Source organism: Salmo salar, chromosome ssa08, assembly GCF_905237065.1.
Source record: "Salmo salar chromosome ssa08, Ssal_v3.1, whole genome shotgun sequence".
Taxonomy (NCBI): Eukaryota; Metazoa; Chordata; class Actinopteri; order Salmoniformes; family Salmonidae; genus Salmo; species Salmo salar.
Genome location: NC_059449.1, coordinates 4,024,114 through 4,037,639, shown reverse-complemented (window position 1 = coordinate 4,037,639; position 13,526 = coordinate 4,024,114). Strand labels below are relative to the sequence as shown.

Below are 13,526 nucleotides of genomic sequence, written 5' to 3'. Positions count from 1 at the left end.
CTATATTTATGTTTATTTATTTTCCTTTTTGTACTTGAACTATTTGCCCATCATTATAACATTGTATATATACATAATATGACATCTGAAATCTGTGACATCTAAATATGACATCTGAAACCTTTGTGTAAATGTTTACAGTTAATTTGTTATTGTTTATTATCTATTTGCTTTATCTACTTGCTTTGGCAGTGTAAACATATGTTTCCCATGCCAATAAATCCCTTAAATTGAAATGTAATTGATTGGTCCTTGCAATACCGGTTCCTTGGGACGTCCCTGCCGCATTGAAGTTGAAATAAGAAATGGTTCGGGTTAGGTACCGTTATGATTGGGTTAACCGTAGGGGTTCATTTTAGGGTTTAAAGTAGGGACGTCCCAAGGATCTCGGATAACACTAACCCCAAATGATTGGCCAGAACAGAAAAGGACTTGCCCCTGTATTAACCACGTGATATTAAAACAGACGTTACAAAGTTAAAAACAGACTTTGTTTATTTTCTAGGTTGCTGTAGAAAGGTCCACGGATTATTTTTCTCTTTGCGCATCGGTTTTTCCCCCCCATGCTCTTGTCAGATTTATTCTGAAAGGAGTAGCAGATATATATTCCATTCATTCAAAAAGTGTCGAATTTATATGACATTAATTTTGCTACGGCATTTCATGTCTTTTTGGGTATTATAGCTGACGTTATATAGCACGAGCAAGCAAGCTGCTTGAGGGTGAGGATTAACGTACTTACAATTTTTGCCGTGCATGTGCACAACATCAATGTTTACTTTCGATGCACATTTCGTTTGATTGTTTGTTCACGCCGTTTTGCACGCTTCTGCTATTTGTTTTCGTGACAGGCCAAACGGTGTGGATTGCTATCAAACGGTAAACAACCATTTCAAGAGAGCGCCATGGCGACCGACGTGGAGACATGGACCACCGTTCAAAAGCACGACGGTGAGTTATTTGAATAGTATATGCACGAATGCATGCTTATTTCAAGGCAGTAAAGTCGTTTGCATTGAACGAGGGAAAACATGTTTGCCCACTTCGCCTATTGTCTCGAAGGGTTGGGCTGCAGTTCCAGCCACGTTCCACCATGTGCTCGAGCACTTGTATTAGAGCGAGCAATGAAGCTAGATAGCTAGCGAGTTCATTCTACAGCCAACTCACAAATTGCTGGACGACGTATTTGACTATGCATAGTTTATTTGTATTTTTTATGGACCATTGTCTCGCTGGGCACATGTGAAGACGCACTCTAATATTTAACCCATTCGAGACTTGTTTGGCAGTGCATTAACGTAGCTTCTTCCTCTTTGTCGAAAGGCTACCGTATCTGGCTAGCGAGTTAGATAGCAATATGTAATCAACATAACGTTACTGTAGTACACCGTTGTTGCGCAGTCAACCACTAACAGTTATACACTGTCCTGTCGAATGTTTAAATTACGGACATTTGCCTACACATGTAGTTGTATTAAAGGGTGTTTTTGTGATTTAATGTTACTGCTTTGAAGAACACATTTCCTTTACCTCTAGTCTGGAATGTCCTTAAACATTGATGCAACATTGCTTTCATTCATGGCCAATGCTATCGTGTTTTTATTCATAATCTCGGTCATTTGACTAAATGCTATACACCCTGACAAACATCTTTGTTTGCATAAGCATGCGGTCAAACGACGAACTGAATTTATGTTGTCAAACAACACCACGCCCCCTTACCAGACGTGCAATCCGTTGCGTTCAATCACATTTTTATTGGGCCACATGAAAAATACTGCAACGAACATCAATTAACTTTTATGCATATGTAACCATGTGAAATGACTAGCTAGTTAGCGGTGGTGCGCGCTAATAGCGTTTCAATCACTGACGTCACTTGCTCTGAGACCTTGAAGTAGTTTCGTGGGTGTCAGTTGTTGTGTGCAGAGGGTCCCAGGTTCGAGCCCAGGTTGGGGCGAGGAGAAGGATGGAAGCTATACTGTTACACATATTGGTTAAATACAACGTGTGTCGTATTGCCCATCATTCATTATGCCAATATTGAATAGCACGGATTCGTTAAGGAGCCCAAATCATCCTCTATCGCATTGACATTGACTTCTTGCATTGGCCGAAGACATACTGTTACATGTGGCTATGGACTTCTACATAATAAATGTTTTTCTCCAGCAGAACTCTAGATTAGTAGACAGATGCACAACCCTGTCTAACCGATGACTGACGACTCATGCGGAGTTGATAACCATAAACCGTAAACAAATGATAGGGTTCAAAAAACCATATGAATAGATTGCTTTAAAAATAATGTTTTGAGTTGCTTTTATCGAGATAATTTCCTTAGAAGGTAACGTCAGAGGTCACCATGTGGGAGAAGTCGGAGCTCAGCGGCGCTAGATGAGGTAACCACAAGGAAGTACCAGTTGGAGGGCCGTTCAAATGTTTTTTCCCCCCAGTCGTATGTGGTAAACAGTAGATATCATCTTTATATGTCCCAATGGGGCGTCTGTGAGTGCAACGGCAGTGCCAGTAATGCAATCTCAATTTTGAAGTAGTATAATTTCTTATCTACTACTTCTGAGTTGGCAAAAAAAACTGAAAGGGTGCATACTGCCGGTGTGTTGCCTTTTATACCTGTTCAAACAAGGTTAGCAATTTACTGCCACCTATATATTTTTTTTAAATGTTTACTTGCGTGTATAATTCATTAGCTGATGACCTGGATGGAATCATGTGATCCTTCACCCACTTTAAAATGGTGGAAGCCCTCAAGGGCATTGTCCATGTCAAATTTGGTTTTATCTATCTAGAGTTTTATCTATGGTGGGAAATTCCCACTTGGTTACTAACGCAGCATCAAGTTTTACAAGATTAATGACGTGGGCATGTATAGCTCGCTATATAGACAAATAGAATTACTTGACATAATGCATGTGCTTAATGTGAAATGGATGACATTTTTGTTCATTGTGTATAGATTACTATGGTTTGGAGATCAGGGTGCAATTGTCTCATTTACAGTTCCTACTTGGAATATCTGATAAGGATTCAAATAAAATAACTACAATTCACAGTGAAAATATTTATTAATAAACATTAAATCCAACAAGTGTTCAGCAGAATTAAACCCTGGGTTTCATCCTTGTGTCACGTCAAGTTATTGCCAAGTACGTACATTGGAATGTCCCACCTCCCCAAAAAAGTAGTGTTGAGAAATTAGTGTTTGAGGCCATTTAGAATTTTTTTTCTACAATAAATTCATTATGAAATATAAATTTAAAAAATTTAGATTACTGTGAAATAATACTATTTCAGTTGTATTAGTTTTTTCACTTGTGTTATTTTTTTATTCCTAAAATTAATCTCATCTCTGCTCAGTAGCAGCCAGACAACGTTCTCTGTGCTCCCCATACTGTACTGTCTTTAGGCCTTCTATTTGGCTAGGCATGCTGCAGAGCTGTCTGACAATCATTTTACTAGCTCTTCAAAGTAGATCGGACATACTTTTAGGAGTTGTCTTTTTCCCCTCTCTTGATTGTGGTGTTCCTCTCTCATGTGGTCTGTGTGTATCTAACATAGCAGGTGTAAAATTGTACCCAAATTTAACTGCCTGTAGCTCAGGACCAGAAGCAAGGATATGCATATTCTTGATACCATTTGAAAGGAAACACTGAAGTTTGTGGAAATGTGAAATTAAGGTAAGAGAATAACACATTAGACCTGGTTAAAGATAATGCAAACCAAAAAACATGTTTCTATTTTATTTTTCCCATCTTTGAAATGCAAGAGAAAAGCCATAATATAATATTGCAGTTTAGGTGCAATTTAGATTTTGGCCACTAGATGACAGCACTGTGTGTGCAAAGGTCCAGATTGATCCAGTGAAGCATTGCAATACAGCACAGTATTTTGTATCAAGTCTGCCCAAATGTGCCAAATTGGTCAATTAATACATTTTCAAGTACATAACTATAGAGAACATATGAAAATGATATGGTAATACAAAATGTAAGTTTACACACTCCCAGGAATGTCATGCATGATGGATCATTAGCTTATACACAACATTTCACACATCTAGATGGTGGGGTGGGTGAGGAGCCAGAGATGGCATGGGTTCAAACTGTTGAACCCAGTTCCTACATTTTGAATTAAAACAAATGGATTTTATTAAACAAAACTATGCTACATTTTATCTCTGGGACCCTCAGGATGACAAATCAGAGCAAGGACACTGAATGTAACTACATTATTTAGTTTTGTTGTGCACTCTCCTCAAACAATATCATGGTATTTTTTCACTGTAACGGTTACGTAGATTGATTAATGAAAACTACTACTCCCTTCAGCCCAGCGTCCCACACAGTACCAGTCAAAAGTTTAGAGAAACCTACTCAATCCAGGGTTTTTCTTTATAATAATAGTGAAGACATCAAAACTATATTAAATAACACATTTGGAATCATGTAGTAAATGGTGTTAAACATATCAAAATATATGTGAGATTCTTCAAAGTAGCCCCCCCCCCCTCAAATATGTAAGGCAAGGAATGTGCACTTTAATGGTACACTCCATGCTTGAGTCATAATTGTTTCCCATACTGGTGGATACATCTGCACATATGGGCTGTTGCTCTTTCATATGAACTCTGTTGGCCCTAGTCTACTCTGAAGGCCTGTCGCGCTTGATTAAATAGCTCAGCTGCTGTGGTGGTAACACTCCCCGTCAAAGACGCCTTTGTGTGTGGGTTGGAGGAGAAGCCCTCCCACAAACAGAGGCCTATGTGCGTCTATTGAGTTCAACAACAGTGTCAGTGAAATAATTTCACCCCTGAAATGCTGCAATGTCCACACCACTGGTGACATGTATTGCATAGGCATACATATAGCCTAGCAGCAACTGGAAGAAATTGCGTTTGAATTATTTGTTGTGTACTTGTTTGCGAGTTGACATTCTGGTTATACCTGCTTTGGCATGTCTTTTTTTAAAATTTGATTATCTGATGCAAGTGTAGCATGTAACCCATCTTTTGAGTGGAGCAGCAACTTGCCTATAGAGTATTTACATGATAGGCTGCAGTGTTTATTTAGCAGCATTGTAGGGTACTTCCTGTCCAGAATATTTTATATCGATAGTAGACCAGAGGTAAATACAGGCGGAAAAGTAGAGAATAATGGAGCATGCACTACACTGAAATATCAAGCCGGATTTGTTTATGGCCTACTCACTACACATAATGTACTTTTTTTTTTAAGGTCCCCTCGGCCGATTTAATTTCAAATAAGGACCGAAAAAAGAACCCAGCTGGGAACAGATATGGCCAGTACGAAGTGACACCCTATTCCCTATCCCCCTATGCTATTTGGGATGCAGCTCATTGGCTCTTTTAGTGCAACAATTATTTACTTAAAACAAGGACGTGTCAATTAAGGGAGGCCAAAAACAACACTTTTAAAACACCTAATTCAATAATAGACCTAATGGGAAATTGTCCAATATCTTCCCAGTTAAGCTTATTCTTCCCAGTCAGCTCTGTAGTTAACTTGTCTTTCTGTCTGCCCCTTAGTGACAGTTGAACCCCCCCCCAGGACAGAACCACCAACCAACCACACCCTTCTCTCTCCCCCTCCTTAACCCAACTGTAACAACACACCAAAAAAGTCTGATTGTCCCGGATTAAGCCCCATAGAGTGCTTGTTCGTGTTCAGCAGGGCACATTGTATAAAGACATTTTGCAACAGAAAACAATTTGTCTTGTAGGTCCAGGTTGTAGCACCTCCCCTTTACACCCGGTTTGGAGACAAATTTTCCACACCAAACACAGCCTTGTGAAGGCTCCCTCCCTTGCCTTGGCTTTAGGGTTGCAAAACTTTGGTAGCTTAACCAAAATGCCTAGGTTTTCTAGACATCCTGTTTGGAGGATTCCTGGATTTCTTGCCTATTGCCTTTTGATTCTGTTAGTCTTCCAACCAGGATGTTGGGGAGTTTCGAGAAAGTTTACAGATGTTTTTTTTTTTTTAAACCTACTTTGCGTCCTCTGGCGCCAATCTGTTTGGCTGTGAGTGACCTTACTGAACTGCCACCTCACACCAAGCAGCCATAAGAACTGTGGAACTGGGTCAATTCTCCCAGCTCTCTGAAAACTTTGCTCCACTGACCCCCAGGGCTGAACCTCTCACCACTTCCAAGCCAGTGCCAGGCCTAAACAGTGTACACACACACTAGGGATGTGACAAATGAAGAACAATTTTGCTTAACATTTAAACGGCCAATTTTATACTTTTCCCCCCATTTTAAAATGCTAAGAAAAAAAATATTAAAATCCCACGTCAATTCACAATGCAGAATAATGGTCCTATTACATATGTATGACCACTAAGGCCGGGAAATGAAGTTATCTACCACAGTCAAATATCCTTGAATGCACCTCAGCTACTACATGTTTGCTTGTCTGCAAGGGTACTCTACGTTTAAAAAATAAATAAAAATGAAGACACGAAACCTTCTCTGGAGATGGTGTCGAAGCACCACTGAACGGGCATTTTACTTGTCTGTGAAGGAATGTTGCTTTTGAAGCAGGACGAACACGTCCATCACTAGGCGACCAGAACTGTCAGTCAAATATTCTTGAGCTGCCTGCGCGCAGCTAGACTGCTGCCTGCTCGCCGACCACTCTTTCCTGAAAAAGTGCTTTTTAAAGTTAAATACTGGGAGTTACCAAGTAATTTAGTAGAAAGAGAACCTTTTCCGCTAGGAATCGACTCATAAAGCCCTATTTGAACAAGAGAAGTTTTACTGGGGGAGCTCAGGTAATGTAATTATGTGCACGAGCACAACATCTGTAATTTTAGTCCCGCCCGAATCTGCTATGTCAGTAGTTTTTACTTGGCAGGAAGGTTATCCCAGTCCTAAAAACCTACTGTTTTTCGGCCAACTCCCAGGTCCTCTGATAGTACTTATCCTGTGCGACTCGTCAGCCCTGTGTATCGAGGGATCGTATAGTTAAACAGGTGCTGCACCCAGTTTGGGTAAGAACATGGGAACAAATTGATGCCTAAAACAAATTGGTATGCGCGTAGCATACAGATAAATGATCCGTTTTGTCAAATATCATCTTTCCTAGTGCCATACTTATCTTTTAAAAGATTAAGTGGATAATATCGTATCAATGAATTGATAAATTGCCAAATACGTCAGGTTAAAGTTCATGGTTCTTATTGATATGCATTATGACCTTTTATGAACTGAAGGCCATTAGGCCAATATTAGGCTATCCCTAGACGTTTGAAATGTGGACATCCCTGCTGTTATTGTGAAGTGGAAACGTCTAGGAGTAACAACGGCTCAGCCACAAAGTGGTAGGCCAAACAAGCTCACAGAACGGGACTGCGTACTGCATTAACATCGTCTGTCCTCAATTGCAACACTCACCACCGAGTTCCAAACTGCCTCTTGAAGCAAAGTTTGGACAAGAACTGTTCGTCTGGAGTGATGAATCATACTTCACCATCTGACAGTCCGACAGCCAACTCTGGGTTTGCCGGATGCCAGGAGAATGCTACCTGCTCGAATGCATAGTGCCAACTGTAAAGTTGGGTGGAGGAGGAATAATGGTCTGCGACTGTTTTTTATTGTTTGGGCTAGGCCCCTTAGTTCCAGTGGAGGGAAATCTGAACGCTACAATATACAATGACATTCTGTGCTTCTAACTTTGTGGCAACCGTTTGGGGAAGGCCCTTTCCTGTTTCAGCATGACAATGCCCCCGTATACAAAGTGACGTTCATACAGAAATGGTTTGTCAAGATCGGTGTGGAAGAACTTGACTGGCCTGCACAGAGCCCTGACCTCCACTGCATTGAACACCCGGATGAATAAGGAAACGTTGACTGCGAGCCAGGCCTAGCTGCCCAACATCAGTGCCCAACCTAACTAATGTTCGTGGCTGAATGGAAGCAAGTCTCCGCAGCAATGTTCCAACATCTCGTGGAAAGCCTTGATAGAAGAGTGGAGGCTGTTTAGCAGCAAAGAGGGGACCAACTCCATCTTAATGCCCAAGATTTTGGAATGAGATGTTCGACGTACGGGTGTCCACATACTTTAGGCCATGTAGTGCATCTTCCTGCCTGGAAGAGCTTCCAGGCTTCTTCAAAATGGTCAATTGAATGTTTGGTTAAACTAATCCCATCGGACCTGCTCGGGTAATAACTACATAACCGACGTTCTTAGTTCCCGTACTTCCGTGAAACAAACATGCACATCTTTCATAGCGCATTAGAGGGACTGAAAGAGGGGAGGGGCACAGTCTAGGTAGGTCGACCACCAGACAAACTGAATCAGAACTGTGTACTAGGCCCATCTACCAGCAATCAAAAAGCTGTATCTCACAATGGGATACTGTATTTTCTTGCTTGCAATGTCAGTGAAGCAGGGCCTATCATCAATGAAATGGCTAGGATAAATCACATTTTATGAACAGGCGTAGACTTTACGGTGAAATACTTACAAGCCCTTAACCAACAATGCCGTTTTAAGAGAAATGTAAAAAATAAAAGTAACAATTAAAGAGCAGCAGGACAATAACAATAGCGAGGCTATATACAGGGGGTACTGGTACAGACTCAATGTGCGGGGGCACTGGTTAGTCGAAGTAATTGAGGTAATATGTACATGTACACTACCGTTCAAAAGTTTGGGGTCACTTAGAAATGTCCTTGTTTTTGAAATAAAAGCACTTTTTTTTTTCTCCATCAAATTGATCAGAAATACAATGTACACATGAATGTTGTAAATGACTATTGTAGGTGTAAATGGCAGGAGAAAAAAAATAGGCATTTAATAGGCGTACTGAGGCCCATGATCAGCAACCATCACTCCTGTGTTCCAATGGCACGTTGTGTTAGCTAATCCAAGTTTATCATTGAGTATTGGAGCATCAGCATTTGTGGGTTCGATTACAGGCTCAAAATGGCTAGAAACAAAGACCTTTCTTCTGAAACTCGTCAGTCTATTCTTGTTCTGAGAAATGAAGGTTATTCCATGCGAGAAATTGCCAAGAAACTGAAGATCTCGTACAACGCTGTGTACTACTCCCTTCACAGAACAGCGCAAACTGGCTCTCACCACGACCGTTAGTGGTAGATAGTGGCATTCTGTTATTGCACCACACTATCACAAGGGGGAGATCAGTGTTCTATCGTTAGTCTAACCTGTGGCACAAATTGACTATCTGTTCGTAAATTAATAGAGGTGTTTTCGGTCTGATAGTCTTCAATAAATGTTTTGACCAAGTTAATCTGCTCATGTTGTGTTCAATTATTTTCCGTTCCTCCTGAAAGCCCTAATTAAAAACAGTCTTAAAAACACGTGTTTTAAACGTGTATAATAAAGCATATTGAAGATATAAGCCGCCTTGTAATGCTTTCCAAGAGCTGATCTGTTATCCAACAAGTGTTCTTATTTTGATTTTTTTTTTTTTACTTACTATATTACATATTGGATCACAAAAAATATTACTTTTACATTACCATGTAGTTTACCAATAAAATGGACTGACAGGGATGTGGACATACTCCGTATACATGTCCCAAAATAAATGCATTTATTTTGGGAAATGTATACTGAGTCAAAACAGTCAAATGCATTCTCCTTCGACCACACAAACTTGGATAATAAAGCATTTAAAGGCTGACATTGGTTCATTTTAATACTTCTGACAGCCAAAGTTCTAGCTCCACCCATAACTTTTGGACTTTTAAACATTCCCAGAAGGCATGGATTATTATAACCTGTGGAGGCCTAAAACCTATGGGTGCAAACAATGTTTCCATGAAGGGCTATTAGCAGGACAATAGACTCTTCAACCTTTACAAAAGGATCGATCGGCTGGGCGTGAAAAAGATGCATTGCAAGTTGGGGGGGATTAAAAAAAAAAAAATGTATTAAGTACAAGTTTTACACTTATAACTACAAACATCATGCAATCGCATGATGGGTAAAGCATAAACTGTACAGTATTTTTTTTTTTTTCATCAACATCTTTATGCTTTCGTTAACTTCTTTGGGATGGGGGCGGTATTTTGACGTCCGGATGAAAAGCGTGTCCGAAGTAAACTGCCTGCTACTCTGGCCCAGAAGCTAGGATTTGCATATAATTGGTAGATTTGGATAGAAAACTCTAAAGTTTCTAAAACTGTTAAAATAATATCTGTGAGTATAACAGAACTGAAATGGCAGGCGAAAACCCGAGGACAACCCCCCCCTCCTAAAAAAGACTTCATCCTACCACTGATTTCAATGGCTGGCACTTTTATAATAGGGTGAAATCGTTCCAGATTGCAGTTCCTAGGGCTTCCACTAGATGTCAACAGTCTTTAGAAATAGTTTCAGGCTGGTTTTTGGAAAAATTAGCCAGAAATTGTAGTTTTTCTAGGTGGCTCCCATTGTGGCTGTAGTGTTTCCAAGCGTGTAAATGAGAGCGCGTTCTTTGGTATTTTTCTCCGGTAAAGACACTAACGATTCTTCGTCTTAAATTTTGTTTATTTGCGTATTAGGGTACCTAATGTTTGATTATAAACGTTGGTTGACTTGTTTGGATAAGTTTATTGGTAACGTTGGATTCATTTTGAAGGAGGGAAACCGAGTGGATTATTGACTGAAGCGCGCCAGCTAAATTGAGTTATGGATATAAAGGACTTTATTGAACAAAATGACCATTTGTAATGTAACTGGGACCTTTTGGAGTGCCAACAGAAGATCTTCGAAGGTATGGCATATATTATATCGCTATTTCTGACTTTCGTGTCACAACTCCCTGGTTGAAAATGATCTGTTATGCATTTGTGTGCTGGGCGCTGTCCTCAGATAATCGCATGGTTTACTTTCGCTGTAAAGCCTTTTTGAAATCTGACACGGCGGCTGGATTAACAACAAGTTAAGCTTTATTTTGATGTATTGCACTTGTGATTTCATGAAAGTTTAATATTTATAGTAATTTAATTTGAATTTGGCGCTCTGCCATTTCACCGGATGTTGGCCAGGTGGGATGCTACCGTCCCACATCCGTAAGAAGTTAATAAAATAATGATAAACATCTGCATTTTGAAAGTTTTTATTTCAACTATCAGGAGGACAATAGACTCTTGCCGAGTTGAAATATATGAATAGGTCCATAGCGAATTACTATGGGAATAAATATCACTGAATGGCATAGCATGGGGACTGGTCTTGATAAATCAATCAGATTAAAACATTTCAAAAGCATTCATGAATGAAATCGTTTTAGCCGGAGTTCTTTTAAAATTAAGGCTAGGCGTCCAGCTAGCGGGACAACTTCTGGAGAAACTGGATGGCGCGCAATTCAAATACATAATCATAAAAATTATGGATATTAAACATTTATGTACATACTTATATCGGTTAAAAGCTTAAATTCTTGTTAATCTAACTGCACTGTCCGATTTTACAGTAGGCTTTACAGCGAAAGCATGTTATGCGATTGTTTGAGGACGGCACCCGACATCAAAATATTTTTTCACCGGCACAGGTTTCATAAATTCACAAATAGTGATTTAAATATTCACTTACTTTTTGAAAATCTTCCTCTGATTTGTCATCCAAAGGGTCCCAGCTACAACATGTAGTGTTGTTTTGTTAGATAAAATCCTTCTTTATATCCCAAAAGGTCTGTTTAGTTGGCACCATCGATTTGAGTAATCCACTCGTTCAACATGCAGAGAAAGGAATCCAAAAAGCTACTGCTAAACTTTGTTAAAACAAGTCAAAATACATTTATATTTAATCCTGAGATACTATAATATTTCTTACGGAAATAAGTATGTCCAATAGGAAAACTATATTAGCAGGTGCGTGTCCTCTTCATGGCGCGCGCATACACTGATTTCTAAGTCTGTGTCCCTATATCAAAACTCATTATTCTTCCTCGTTTGGGAAGAAACAAGCCTGAAACCTTGAACAAAGACTACTGACATCCAGTGGAAGCCATAGGAATTGCATACTGGGAGCTAGATTAAATGTTCTACCTATACGTTACATTGGAAGAGCATGGGCTCTAAAAAAAAAAAAAAAAAATGAATTTCCGGTTGGTTTTCCTTTGGAATTGTCTCCTACCATCTCTATTGTGTTATAGTCTCCTATATTATTTTAACACTTTGAAGTTTGGAGAAATGTTTCTTTCCAATGGTACCAATTATATGCATATCCTGGCTTCAGGGCCTCAGCAACAGGCAGTTTACTTTGGGCATGTCAGTCAGGCGGAAATGGAAAAAATAGACCCTATCCTGAAGAAGTTTTAAGAATACAAAAGCCATGCACCCTTGATGGGCTATCAGGACAATGGACTCTTACCGTGTTTACCAAATCCATTGTTTTCTAACCACATCATGGTTGGCTCATAACAAATTACTATGTGAATAAATATCACTGAATTACAGAAATATTGGAATAAAGTAGGCCAATGAAGGCAACGTTGTGGCTTACTGAACACCCAAAGTCATCAAATTGTTACAATAGGATTTGAAGCAATAGCCTACCTGCGTGTGGTGAACTATTTCAGCACCGTTTCACGCTGCTCTGAGACAAGCATGGGGACTGGTCTTGATAAATCAGTGAGATTCTTTATTTTCACTGAGTCTCTGTTTGGGTATTGGTTAGCCTACAATTAGGGTGTGGAAATGTTGATTATTTTGCTCTTCACTTGCAGTCACTTAGTAGCCTACTCCCGACCGGTCACGTTGTACAGCGCCATATTTTCCTAATATGAATAAAATTAAGCCACGTTTATTAATCAATCCCATATACTATGTTACAATTTTTTTGTTTTATTATTCGCTATTACAGCCCATATTAAAAACAGTCAAATGCTTCTCAAAGATGCCCACTGGTGGTCAAGCTAGCACTAATTCGCATTAATGGTAACACTGGCTGACACTTAAATAACGTGCCATAGAATTCTGCGGCAGCCCGCAAGCTGTGCTGCAGTACAACACAAATTTTAAGGGAAGAAAAACTGTACGTGCATTATCACGTAGCACAGCGTGTACTTTGTTCTTGGGGATTTTCCATGTTTCAAATGTCATTGAAATGGCAGCAGCGGTATGAGAACCAGCACATTCTTGTGCATGCAATTCACTGTGCTGTCACTCAGCATGCTCATGGGGCTGACATCGCGGGCCCAAATGTCAGTCGTGAAGCTAATAGCAGTGACGCCCATAGCACGTAGCTCATGGATGTGCGTTTCAACAATGCTGTGTATTTCCGATAGGGCAACATCTGAAAAATGGCGCACTTGGTAGAGTATACCGATGCTTGCTCACCCACGACAGAGAACGGTTGATTGTCAAGGGCATTGAATTCCATTATCTTGGCTTTAATGGATTTCGCCTTTGAGTTGTCTCGCTGATGTTTTCTTACTCTTTTAAATGACTGCTGGACTTGAACTTGTTTAGTTGTTGGAAGCGCTTAGTATATTTCTGCTTTGTTCTAAGTAGTCGCTGAACATCTGGGGGTG

General features: G+C 39.9%; 1 protein-coding gene across 1 annotated transcript in view; it reads left to right on the top strand.

Annotated features, from left to right (window-relative positions):
* The first annotated feature begins 448 nt into the window (after positions 1 to 448).
* LOC106609974 (programmed cell death protein 4) overlaps positions 449 to 13,526 on the top strand; it is a 41,111-nt gene continuing 28,033 nt past the window's right edge. Inside the window, exons 1-2 of the mRNA XM_014209056.2 lie at positions 449 to 722; positions 852 to 951. Coding sequence (XP_014064531.1) covers positions 906 to 951 — 46 coding nt within the window. The 5' untranslated portion in view covers positions 449 to 722; positions 852 to 905. The remainder of the gene's footprint in view (positions 723 to 851; positions 952 to 13,526) is intronic.